Source organism: Lineus longissimus, chromosome 1 (genome assembly GCF_910592395.1).
Source record: "Lineus longissimus chromosome 1, tnLinLong1.2, whole genome shotgun sequence".
In the NCBI taxonomy this organism is placed as follows: Eukaryota; Metazoa; Nemertea; class Pilidiophora; order Heteronemertea; family Lineidae; genus Lineus; species Lineus longissimus.
In genome coordinates this window covers 28832575-28846319 of record NC_088308.1, presented here as the reverse complement: position 1 = coordinate 28846319, position 13745 = coordinate 28832575, and the positions used below count along the sequence as shown (strand labels likewise).

Genomic DNA, 13745 nt, shown 5'->3' with positions numbered 1-13745 from the left:
AGGGGATGGCGCGGTGGGATGATTATTTCTCCCGTGTCACGGGAATAGCACTGTGTTGATCGCCAGAAGCCTAAGCGACGGTCAGATCCAATAAGATCACGAGTGGTCAGGCCAATAAGACCAGTATTTATTCGGAATTTTATACCAAGGCTAAGCATTCGGTGAAAACATACAACAAGGGAGACTGATCCCTCTCGGAATTGCGTACTTTTGGCAGGAGGATCATGATCGAGTTGGGAAACTTTTCAAGGTAACATTCATTACAGGACTTCAACAGTTACTGGTCTTATCAACTTATCACAATCCGTCACAGGTACCATTCGCTGTACTAAAGAAAGATAAAGAGTCACGTGCACGGTCTCAATTTCTAACGAAGTTTAGTGTTTTTTGAAGGAAATGTTCCGTTGTGCGTCACTTTCATCAGAACCGAGTTAACAATGCTTCAGAGCAATCGTGATATTCATCTTTTCTGCGGGAACCATTGAGTCAACATTACAATTCACCCGTAATAACCCATCCGTCCAAAGGCAAGAATCTAATGAATTGATTTCAATATTTGCGCTTTCAAAGAAAGATACATTTACCCTCGCCGTATCCCGAGCGAATCAAACACCAGACTCGGGGCGATGAAACTTAAATTATCTCAGACCGACATTGGAATGCAATCCAACAAGAATGCAATATCCGGATGGCTTGCTGATTGGCGCACCACTCGCAATACTAAAGGACACGAAGGACATTTCATAGAGTGAACTTGGTCACATTTTCTCATCAACATGGCCGGCATTGGGAAGGATGATGGGGAACCTACCAGCTCTGTAGTGAATTTCGGTGCAATCACAAATCGAACTTACCAAATGTGTCATGGCCATTCCCGTCGCGGCAGCCGTCCTAAAAAAGCTCTGGTTTGGTACACGGCTTTATTTGCTGTCCCGACCTTTTTTGAGCAAAAATGTCGTCAGCGTGAAAACCAAACTCCACGCCAACCGGAGGGAGTGCGCGGTTATCTTCACTCTGTATCGCCAACATCTTTCGTCTCCCTTTGCCCAGGATTTTAATCTCGCAATCGGGCTCTTGTTTGTCGCAGGTAGGTTGACATGATACCATTGTCGTCAATATCAACGACTGAGAATGTAGTTTCTATATTTGCAACAGCCAGACTGAGAAAGTAACATATACATGTAGTTTGCATAGAGATGCAAACTCCGACAAGGGAGCTGACCTTTCTGATGGCACATGATACAAAATGACAACAATACTTCGTCCCCTGGGACCAAAGCAAGACTGTGAAGAAATCGCATTGTTTGCAGTATTGTGGAGGATGAAAAGCAAAAAGGTATTTGGGGATATTACATCTGGTTTCAGATGACCAGCATTGACAGACAAAGATTGGCAATGCTACACAGTGTAATGAAGTTCTTTGACTCAACAAGGTAGGACAAGACTTCGCCATATTCAATTGAGAATGGCCATGTTCTAGGCTCTCCGTGGTCTTGACATTTATGCCAAGTCCATCTGTCAGTGTGGTGTGAAAATGACAATAGAATAGCAAAGGATGATATAGAAGTCAGAACAGTATGGTATATGACAAAGGCAAATAATCACAGAAATTTGTCATAGTTTTCATCATTGCAACAATCTTATGTTACATTTCGATACAGTTTCATCCTTTTGTATACAGCAAAGAGAGATCGTCCTAGCGGGTATCGCATCATATACACCGAAAAAGATTAACTTTCATCTTTCGTGCAATTGTTGGTGGCGTCGAGTGGATGGAACTTGCAGCTCGATAACATACTAAACCCCAATAATTCAGAATAAGCACAGAATCTCTTCGAATCGCTAAGAATATACTCCGGAGATTTCTAGCGTTCCCGAAAGAGATCGTAGTCATCCGAATCCTATTGTCATTATTGAATGTGTTCGACAATGGAAATTATTTGTAACATGGCTGCCAGTCATGCTGGTAGCGCTGGTTTGGTGATCCCGTGTATGGGAGGGGCCTGCAAGCCGGTCTAGGCTGTCAGTGATGAGAGCTTATGGCACCAGGAACGGTGTGAAGTGTGATCTGGTCTCTGTCATAAATCACCTTATGTGATCTGATGCAAACTCTTCCTAATTCTGGTTCTGATCAGATACCTTCTAACGCTCACCCGGATGCACCTTGCCTCAACACCTACAGGAAGAGGAAACAACCGGGTTCGCTTGGTGGGTAAGGCGACACGCCTTATCTCCATCCATTCTCGTTTAACGATTGTTTAGGGTTTCTGGTGAGGAGAGCACGAAACTGTTAATTAGCAACGTGTTAAGCATCCTCTTGCAAACAGGGCCTACAACACGACTTTTCCTTCCGCATGTTTCCGAGGGAGTAAGTATGTATCGAGTGAAATGGCCTGATATTGTCAGGATGCGTGGTAAAGCGCTGAAGAAAGATTGGGGAAGTCATTTCATTCTCCTTTGAAAGAGACACGACCGTGAACAAGCCAAACTCTATTATTGTAGTGAGGTTTTATAGAGTATTTTCGTACTGGGGTGCGCTTCGAGGAGAATTTGCCACACACAGCGATTACACTGGTAATCTTCACACTAGGCATGCAAGGGTCCCCTTCCCACAATTAATCAACTGAAATTCATAAACCGACTTCATGGCATGGCATGTTGGTTTTTGATAACCGCCGAGCGAAGGCACGGGCCTTGGCCAGCAGAATGCCAGAGGACATTGATCAGTCAGCTTACAGACATCCTTAACCTCATCGCGGCTTGATAAAGACGCAAAAACCTTGGTGACCAAGATGACGTGCTTACAGCGACGGAGGCAACGCTGGAAGTTCAGTAGGCGAATCGGATGATGAACCTCAATATTCCACTTTAATATAATTATCGTAATGAGAAATTTGTGACCCGCAAGCCAATATATGTGAATTGTGTCGCACATAAGATGAGCATAGATGACACCAGGAGATAATAGAAGAAACTGATGTCCTCAGATTTCACAAAAGGCAGACAATAGTGAAATGAACAAACAGTCCGTCTCAACCTCCCCATGCGACTGGTCTTGCTGGAATGGGTCACATATGCTCCATACAAAATAATGCATCTCCTCTACCGCCTCATCCCACTGCTGATGCAAGGAGTATACTATAAGATTCTAAATCTTGATACTAGCGGCGCTGATATCGTTCCTTACAAATTTTCGGCACTGTGCGAGTTTGTACATCCTCGAAAATCCAGAGTCAGTCGTTCGCGTTACTGATTGGTTGGTAGTGACGAATGTTTGCCCGAGCGCCCGATTCGCAGAAAGGTTCTAAAAATAGCCTCGTGACGGTGTGGCTATTGCACTGGCTCATTCTCCAAACTAGAGGGAATATTCAAGCACTGACATCGATAGGAACGCCTCATCAGACACTATAATCACTGCGCCGGAGCTCTTCAAATTTGCATAGTGCAGCATAAGCAAATTCTGAAGACGTGCTCATTCAGCTTATCTGGGTCTCATAGATTACTGCGGAGCCGTGTGGATTGCCAGTTTATTATAGATGAGGTGAGTTTTTGAATCGTAAAAGTGTTTTACAGGCTACATGTTCGATAGTCGCAAGTCTAAGATAAAGGTGGTACGCTGCTATATGATTTACAGATGAGATAGCCCGTCCACATGTGGCTAGTTGGCCTACTTTTCAGAATAATGGTCATATTCTTCCCGAGTTTTTTTAGTTGAAACCTTTGGTGCAGACTTCTGGTCCCTCGTGGACATGGTATCGTACTCTCTCTTGTTATTAGGCCTATAAAATTGATTGTTTCTTTGTCTAGGTCATCTAACTACAGTAAGATGTACAACAACGCCACAATCATAGCTGGACCAGCACCACCTGCCCCACGATGCAAGGCACCAGGAGTGATCCTGTTGGTGATTGGTATTCTGGAGTTCCTTGTATTCATCTTCTTAGCTGCTGGGCTAGCCAATGCCACATCCAGCGTGGCTGGGTGGTGGGTCTTCCTCCTCTCATCCGGCGGACTGATTAGCACTGGCGGTCTGGCAGTAGCAGCATCCAATGGCAAGCCACACAGTGTTTCAGTTGGTGCGATCGTTATGGCCAGTCTTACACTGGCTTGGACAGTTATTAAGGTAGGTACTGAATATGCTTTTCATTCATTTTAAAGACGGAACAGGTGAGGGGATCAAGGCCATTGGCTGGCATGGGGTACTCCATTTGAACCAGTAGAACAGAACAGATCTTGTTAGCCTAGCATGGAGCATGGTTTGAACCTTTGTTGTTGTGGCTATAACCTATTAATCTCCTCTTCCAATTGCAGCTGATCATTCTGCTTGTTGGTGTCGTGGCCCTGATCGTTGCCAGTAGTGCGATGAGTACAATTGAGCCAGCACCAGAGCCAGATGTGACAAAAGCGGTAATTGCATTTAAAATACTTATTTCAAAACCTAACTGATTTTACTTAGTGTCTATTGTATCTAGATATTTCCTCATTGTAAGTTGTACTTTTTAATTTGTTGATAAACAATTTAAAAGAGACACTAAGGTCAGACTGTTAGATTTGGTGACTGTTAGTTGTTAAGACTCTCGTTGAGTTCCGTTGCTTCTTCATCAAGTTGGTCACGTTTATCACATGGTCAGATCATATCTTGTAGCTCTGTCCTCTCTCTATGGCCCTCTTCCCTCACACATCTCAAGCATCATCCAAAGTGAACCTATTGACGTGCCACCCATCATTTCCGGGGTCAAAATGTCGCTATTACCACACAGAAGAACTTTAACTACATCCTACTTCACTCACATCTCTTTGTCTCCCACTCCCATAGTCTCCCTTTGGACTATGTGTCATATTTAGCCTTAAGTATCAAGTGTTTCTATTCATGTGTTCCAGGCTCTTGGAATTGTATGGGGAGTCGTTGCAGTCATTGCTGCCTTCACCATCACCACCTTCGTCTGCCTGATCTGTATAATCGTGGCAGTTTCCAAGGTCACCTGCTGCCACACTCCTCAAGATCAACAGGGAATCGTGATCCAGGAGCAGCCACAAGCAGTCACTGTGGTCAACTATCCACCACCCTACAGCAACAAATACAGTCAGCCTTGTTAGGCCATGACTGTCCATGCAGGCCCTCTATACCAGTGATGATATGACACCGAGGATTTGCCACAGGAACTTAATATTCAAGTCGATTACTAGTAATCTAAAGCATTAGATTAATCTATAATTGCTATTATGTATATGGGATGCAGAAAGGCCTATTATAATGATTTGCTGGTTCAGTGCCATGATGTAAGAGGTCGTTGATCTCCATTGATATTTACACTGAAATGATGGACTAAAGTGTTGCTTTTAATACGAATTATACTTAAAATCTCGGTACAAGTGATAGGTCTTTCAAGAATGAACCATTTGCTGATTAGTAACTAATCAAGAGATAGAAATTGATCTAAAAGTGTAATCTCACTTTGTTTCTTTATTGTTAGTTAGAACTTGCATATCCGGCGGCTATCAGTCAACCTTGCCTAATTCTGTCACCAGTTTTGGTGATTTTCTTCCCTCGGTTATGATTGGAGATTAAATGAATGTTCAATTATGTGACCAAATCATGGACGTTAGCCTGATTGTTGTATGAAGACGAGTCATTCAAGAAACTGGGAAGATATGTAATAAACTTCTAACACAATCCTTTGTGCCCAAAGTTTAAGTGAGCCGGGAGCTGTTTTGTGGATGAAAGCTAGCTCACCATCGTGGACAGCTCATGTAGTTTCTCCAACGTTTCTCATTCTTCACTCTTATAACTTGAGTGTAGTATGCATGTCGTTCAAGCGTCTTTAATTTTGTATTTGTGTTTTAAAGGTCTCGTTGCTTTCCACCAGTTATATTTCAGCAGTTTGTATCCCCTATAATCCAATAAAACATTGCTTTATAGAATTATTGGTTCTTGCTCTTTTCCGTAGACATGCATTTGAGTATGCTGGACAACACTTGCCATCACCACCTCGCATGGCAGCCAACAGCTTTGAAATGAAGTTCGATCGACTGCCTCCTGAACCTCGGGCCAACACTCGGCACTATCGACCGAGTGTTCGAGGGGAGGAGGATACGAGTGACTCTGGTTTTTCAAGGATTTCAAGTCATGGTCTTGAGAAAACAGATGTCCTACTATCACAAACTAATATCTAGCTGAAGAATGCCAAGTGCCAAGTCGTCCTTAGATTCACAGATTGTTGGCGACCACAACCGCGATTTAAAAAAATCCTGTTGAGAAGGAAGTGATAACGGCTAATTATGCATACACGCACGATCATTGATCTCTCACAATATATGCATGTAGAAAGGATTTTAGGGTATCTCTAAAGACACCATTCAACTTGATGATATACCCCGATGAGAAGCACACACTCCGTAGGTTGAGGCATGCTAGGGTGCATAATATAACAAAGAAGTCTGCATATACATGTGGGTCACAGTGTCGAGAACAGGTTATTGCGTCGCTGAAATCAGTGAAGCATTTCAAAGAATGCAACGTTGAAAACCACAGTCAGTCATATGCTCCTACCCTCGCACACCTACATACAAAAGCTCGCTATTACTAGAGTTGAAGTTGCGAGTTCGGAATCCTGACATATAGCCTACGGCTTGAAAATCATGAAATGAGTAAAACCAAGTATTAAGTCAGTTTAAATCCTGAATTTTTCGAGTTGGCAGGTCCGCCTTTGCATCCCCGAGTTTACCTTTATTAGAGTAGACGAGGGCCGGGTTGTTCGAAAGCACAAAAGTCACGTTATCCTTAACGGTTACGTTATCTCTTTCAGTCCATCCCAGCAAAATGTTCACGTTAAGACTTGACAGCGCCGTTATTAGTTAACAACTGATCAATAAGTAGTTGACTCCAGTTGCGCGCTTGCGTTTGAGCGCTGTGTAACGTGTGCGTGAGACTGGTGGACGAGCGTTTGAGATTGAATGTTCAAAGTTGGGTCAATCATTGATTTTGTAACATGATGATGAGGTCAATATTGTCACCTTGCTGTGCCATGATATGTACCTATCTGTTTGAAAACCCCAGTGACAGATGGAATGACTAAGTTGTCTCTCCAGAGACCAGTCGGGGCTTATATGACTTGGTCTTCATCATTGGCTCATTAATCGCGCGTGATAAACATCTTGATGGTGATTCATTTGCCAACAATGGGACTGTCTGTCCAGAATAAGGGATGAATGTGCTCTTCTTCAATAGATATCATCGAGACCAACCAAACCCTCGCTCCCTGTGACAACCAGTATTTCCTGACAACAATGTCATGTCATACATGTCCCAATGCATGTTGACATCACAAACCACCTGTTATAAGCATTTCCCGTTGGCATCGGCCTCATGGCATGGCATCTTCTTTACTCTAATAACAAATAAATATAGATCCTTCTCATCTTCTCGCCTTTTTACCCAAATGATCAATCTGACATCAACCAGTCTTCGACCGAAGGTTGAGCAAATAAAGTAGAGGAGACAAATGGCCCTGACGATTGTATGTATTCGAAACATTGTTACGAACGATAAAACCTCCTTAACCCTATACATTTGATTGAATATCAAATAATTGTTTTAAAACGTTTACTACAGCAATTTTATTGAATATCTTCCGGAACAAATTCTATACTTTAAAGCGGTTGCCTGCGATGGTAACAAACTACCGTCTTCGGAAATGCTCTATATAAGTTCTTCTTTAAACCTCATTTTATCAATATACATGACATCTTGGCGGGTATAACATGGCTGAAATAACATTTCCTCCCGCCTTTGTATTGGATGTGTTGATTTCTGGAAGGATACGTCTCCAGAATAGGCATGGTGGCCTAAAACCCGAAATTCACAGCAAAGCAACAGGTATACCGTACATAGAGATCAGTGCTAAACCAACTCCAAAAAAGTTACTTACCAAGTTTGTAACGGTTTCCCCTTGATTTCCTAAACAGCCAATGTCAATCTGATGAAATAGTCCAAAAACGCACAAATATGAATATCCACGTATTGTTATTGTTCTTAGATCTGATGACACACCGCTCAGAGAAATCAAAGTGGGATCAGGATGGCGATAGCATCGGTCGTTGTCCACCTGGCGGTGCTGCTGAAGCTGGCGGGAGGCTCCTCACCGCCTGCGCGAGCAACAAGTGGCTACCACGACGTGACAGAGATCTAGCGTCTCATCAGCAGCAATATCAGTTACCGTTTTATTCCTATATTCGTCGTCCCACTTTTAAAGGGAGAGTATATAAACAGGTGGGAAGAACTGGTCATGTTTGGATCTCTCAGATAAAAGAAAGAAAGTCTCCAAATCAGCCAACAGTTTCCTTACAACGGATTCTCAGTTACACCAGCCCAGCGCCACATGGTAGTTTATGACGACGTATGTCGACCAGAGACCCAGATAAACTGATATAAGGATTTCTACGGAGGCAAAAACAATGACTTGGAGAATACCGGTAGACTGAGCTAAGCCGAGCTTTCAGGTTCGACCCCTTTTAATGGTCGCAGCAGATCATCCCGACCTTTACCCATCAACTGTATGTCCCTGGTGGGTATGGCATTATCTAGGAGAACAATCAAGCTTTTAGTCGTCTATGGCTTTAGATGTGAAGTCTGAAATCCCTGCAAGCTGATATACTGTCTTGTCATTATAGGTAGGTTTGTAGGTTGGCGACAGTGGTGTCTGTTGTTGCGAAATGTTCTCATCTCAACAGCACTCAAACTAGATCCAACCAGGAATCTATCCTAAAACAGCACAGAACTTTGAGAAAGGAGATGGTGATGATGGAGCTTACTTCAATGATAGATATAGGACTCTTCTTCTCGCCAAGATCCTTTAACGAACATCATTCGCCACCAATTAGTCCCCCCATGGCCAACTTGTTCGAAATGTCTGTTGTCGTGCTGGGCGAAGGGGTAAGCGTGCCTTCAAACAAATGTATGAAACTGGAATGCAGTCATGAGATTGTATTGTCTTCTACCTTGTACAACAATCTCCAATCCAAACCATTGCATCCAAGACATCACAATGAATCCCCCATATATGAGCTGTCCACTTGAATGGCTTTAAAGAGACCCTCGATCTCAGTACTTTGAATGTAATGAATTGGCAAGACGAGACCATGGAAGACTTCAAGGGCCGGTATCAGCGCTTTGATGAGTGTATCGACTTGCTTCCCCTCCAGCAGCCGGCTGAGACTACTAATCACCATTCCCCATTCACATCTAAGACAATTGGTCCTAATTGGAACATTGGACTTGAATCCTCTTCAATCGAGTGCTTGTTCCCGACACAACTAAAATAGTGATGTATCGGAGGCGGCCATCTTAACTAGTGTATGCAATCATGTCCTTCAATTTCAATCGTTACAATCTAATCGACAACAAAACGGCGTGACCGAGTCGTACAACGCGTCTTATCGCAGTTATTAAGTTGAATAAGAAACATGACTGCTTTTTAAAGAAGGAACTCACTTCCTGCAAGCGCATGACTACCATGCCACCGAAATGTCCCCTCCCCTTCCCTATTTCCCAACTACGGAGAAGTCATTCCAGACGATGGATGTACAACATTCTTCAGCATCAGTCCATGCAAATTTCCTTCCCAATGCAAGCTACCAAAGACCCCTTCGGCTATCACTTGTCGTTACTAAATGACGTAAAGCGTAAATCTTAAAATGAAATTGAAATGACTAAACCAGCATTTTAAGATTAAAAAAAAGAATACGGTTAACAGAACAGCACTCGAGGATGGGTAGAAGATACCTCCTGCTTCAGATTCAGTAACACCACAATCATTATCTTTATTAAATCGCAATCTGCATCTTATGAAAGAACCACTCTTGTGGTTAAACATGGTAGATACGGACATCAGCATCAGGATGCGCTATTGAGACTACGGACCAATAATGATAGGCCAAGGTTCCACAAGACGGAGGCGACTGGTGATCATAAAGCATAACAATACTACACCAAGTCAGCTGTAAAGGTAATTCATTTATCGTCAAATCAAATCAAATTCACAGTCGCCCTGCTAGTTTTTGTGCGGTGAGACTGGTAAAGCTTGGTAAACGAAAGATGAATCAACGGAAGAAAACGGGACTTAATGAAGTCGATGAATGAATGCTTCTCACACCAATATATTGGATTATGTCAGTTGGACGTGACCTGGGTCCTGAAGCTATAACGAGCAGGGGCATGAGGGGGCCAAGACTGTCAAAGTTTATCTCTTTGTACACGGGATGAAGTCATCGGGCAGGCTACCAAAGATGCTTACCTTGATTCCACCATTGACACTACATCCGCCTGTGCAACGTGCCCAACACAAAGCCATGCGGCCAAGGACTAACGTGAAGGACTGATTGCTGCTGCAACAGTGCCATTTGACTTCTGCAGCTGCTACATGCAGTTCGCATGCTGAAAAAAGGCAATTTGGTCTTAATACACGTCATGCTCTGAAAACGTGACAGCACCACCAGCCATGGTTTTCAGCAGGAGAGAATGGCATCAAATTACGTTCAAATCCGTCCATTCACCACGCTCATGGAAACATGAAGCATTTTATTTTGCCTTGTTTCTCATGAAATGTCTTGTAAGCGCTTGTAACGGCACGAGATTCAATAGATGATGTTTGAGATGAGCTGTTCATTCCGTCCGGCTTTAAATGGCCTCTACATGGACTACCAAGCATCTTCTTTCGTCGATCGTGTAATCGAGCTACCAGAAAATGTTTGCCAATCGTGACAAGATGGAACAAGGCGCTTTTTCCGGGTTTTTTTTAAATTGATGATGCATTCCGAATTCAGATATGGACCAAAGTCTCATGGAGGCATAGCATCCATAGCAGGGTAAAACAAGACCATCACGTCGCCTTTAGCGCGTTTTGTCTGTTCACAATTATTAATGCTTGTGTATGGTTACCGTATCTGTTCAGTTCCCACAGCAAAAGTTGACGTCAAATGATTTCTTTTCTAAATTTCACCGGATCGAACTGTTTGAAAACGTCCGCATTCGTTTCCTGGCAGCGTTTGAGAAGAGGTGTCTAAGTTCAATTGGAAATAAATTGCATTTAGTTTGAAATCGAGCGGATATTGTAATGTTCAAAGTCAAAGGGAAGATACAGCAATTTTGATTGCGCAGTTTTCAAATGCAGCAGTCGATAACAATGGAGCGAGCCCATCAGAACAGTAGGCCTACATGCACCATTCGAAATACTGTTCACTATGTTATCTTTCAGTTTGACATGTTGAAGCATCAATGTTGACATTTTGGCAACATCCTTGCGGTAAGAGGCCTATACTCTAATCAGGCAATACGATTCCAAGTCTGAAATACTAGCTCCATTTCACTAATGTATCGATTGTGGCCAAATCAACAAGCAATACACAATGAGAGAGTAGCCAGTGTGACAGACAGCGGATCAACCAGCGCTGATTGCTGTCAATTTCCGGTTGTATCTAGTTAGCTTACCTGATCTATTTTTTAAACAATGTATCTGTTCGTTTAGGAGGACGCCATGACCACACTAGAGGATGATATCTGTGTCATCAGCTTGACTGGCGACGGACCTAGTACCTCCTTGTAGCATCATCCGAGCAACCCTCCGATGATGGACACCTCGCCGAGAACACTCGCAGAGGGGAGTGGTCGGCTTGATGAAAGGTAATTCATATCAGTGTTGCCGCAAGAAAATGTTGGTATTCTGCCTCTGCAACCCGATGGCTTGTCTTCTAACTCGCGAGTCTGCCTTAGCATAGTGCATGCCGATTTACCCGAGAGATTGACGCTCACTACCAGTAAGTCAGCACGCGTTCAGTCATGTCAGTGTCGAAAGAGCAGCAGTGAGTGGCCCGTGTTGTTCGCACGCACGCGGTAAATCAGAAGTGCGTCATTTTCATGTATTCCGAGAATAAACCAAAGGTCAATCCATCTGAAAGTTCTCGAACACAAACCCAATTGCCCTTGACAGTTTTTCAAACACTGTTTGGTTTTTGCGCTATAGCAATGATAAACTGGTGTCGATGCGATCGAGAGCTTTATGTCGGCACAGACACTGACCCAGGGGGAATACTAGAGACATATTATACTGTCTGTCTATCTGCATATAGGTATCAATATTTGCCTGAAGTATACACCAAATATGGTCGATTTAGGTGACCTTGATTGGCAGCTGAACATGAACAAATGATTAGAGCTGGGATCGGTCCATCCGTGTTGACCGATCAAAAAGTGTGCTTTTTAGATTTATGTAGGTTAGGCATGCATTAATACATGTATTATACCACAGTGCTATCCTTAATAGACTATAAAGTAATTGGGCAACAAGATGATTGCGCGGGCCGGAATTCATGGACTCGATATATCTGGCAAGCATGTTCTAGCCTGAGCAACATCACTTGACGAGCTGCATCAAATCAGATGCCGATTTGACGATGATCTTGTATCCCCTCTCCTCTTTAGCGGTGACAAACTATCATAAAACCTCTATCCGCTGTCAAGGTCACCCCGCCTAGTTGAACCAGAGTCCCTATTATCTCACTGACAGCCTGCAGCATCTTCTTGGATAAAGATGAAAAGAGATATGAATAGACTAGCATTATCGACAGATCATTTCGTCATATCATCAAGAACAATCATTGGTAAAAAGTGGCCCAGAAGATGCTACCTGTGGATGATGGAGATGTGAAAATGAGGGCATGAGTGTGGGGATGTGGACAGTGTCAGCAAGGCAATGTCCACTATGGTTACCACTATGGTTACCACAGCGCTTGCGTAATCGGCTATTGAGTCCGACGCAAGCTATTCATGTGTCTGGTTGATTGGCCCAAAAAAATGAATAGCGTTAGGCCTTATAGAGATTATAATACATTACTTATGTCTGTCTACTGCTATTGAATTGAATTGATTGATTGACATTCGTCATCCCGTTGACGGATTATTTTCTAAGCCTTTTGCCAGCAATTGTCTGATATTCGTCCATTCTTCAGGCTTGTCGTTTAGGATACCATCACGTGGCACAAAGTTGATGGTTGAACAAAAGAGATGTGTGATTATCAAGTTTGGAACAACAAGAGTCAATCATCTGGCCTTCCTGAGCCTTTCTGGACAGATACATATGATTACGTCGGTCACAACCTTTCTTAAGCCCAAACTAATCCCCCTATAATTGGAAAACCCTCAAAGCTGCGCATTGATCCCCAAATAATGAGAAGATATCCCACTCAAGACAGTCCAGCTAATGATGTTGTGACATGACATGTGCGGAGGGCCAGCTAGCACCCCAGCTCTTGTCCTTGCCCTGCACTCGGCACTAAGAAACCAGAGATTAACACTGAACCAAACTCGCCGAAACTGTCTTGGTCCCTTCATCGTCAGTCATCACGCTTGTACGCTTCCTGTAATATATAAATGGTCTAAATCCAAGAATCGTGCCAGCTGTCATCTACAATGCGACAGCTAAGCTCTCTGTCCGACGGAGGTAGAACTAAAGAAAGATATCAGTTGACATTTATACCATCCGTCGACAAACATTCTTATTCTGAACTCTCATTTAGCCGTATGTATCAATGCAGCGTTGTTTTGAACCAATCATGGTCCAGGGACTTTGACGGAGTTTGATGATATGTCCAGTGCAAACACCTACGATTCTCATTAGAAGTGCTGCTGAATCGGTTGTATTTGCCTACCAGTCTTTGGTCCAAACTAACTTATTCATGTGAGCATGTCGGCA

The 13745-nt window shown here is 43.2% G+C and overlaps 2 protein-coding genes across 2 annotated transcripts in view; one reads left to right on the top strand and one right to left on the bottom strand.

Moving 5' to 3' along the window:
* Nucleotides 1-8269, bottom strand: part of LOC135496317 (speract receptor-like) — a 97817-nt gene extending 89548 nt beyond the window's left edge. Inside the window, exon 1 of the mRNA XM_064785600.1 lies at nt 7929-8269. The gene's annotated coding sequence lies outside the window, so the exon portion shown is untranslated. The remainder of the gene's footprint in view (nt 1-7928) is intronic.
* LOC135496308 (uncharacterized) lies at nt 3388-5922 on the top strand. Its single transcript, XM_064785568.1, has 4 exons — nt 3388-3541; nt 3808-4123; nt 4312-4407; nt 4882-5922. Exons 1-4 carry the CDS (start codon nt 3537-3539, stop codon nt 5095-5097), a joined length of 633 nt encoding a protein of 210 aa, XP_064641638.1. The 5' UTR covers nt 3388-3536; the 3' UTR covers nt 5098-5922.
* Nucleotides 8270-13745: the final 5476 nt, after the last annotated feature.

Excerpts from the sequence above, each read along its gene's own strand:
- LOC135496308 (XM_064785568.1), top strand. Across the intron at positions 4,124-4,311 it reads TGGCTTGGACAGTTATTAAG|CTGATCATTCTGCTTGTTGG; the intron begins GTAGGTACTGAA and ends TTCCAATTGCAG. Across the intron at positions 4,408-4,881 it reads AGCCAGATGTGACAAAAGCG|GCTCTTGGAATTGTATGGGG; the intron begins GTAATTGCATTT and ends CATGTGTTCCAG.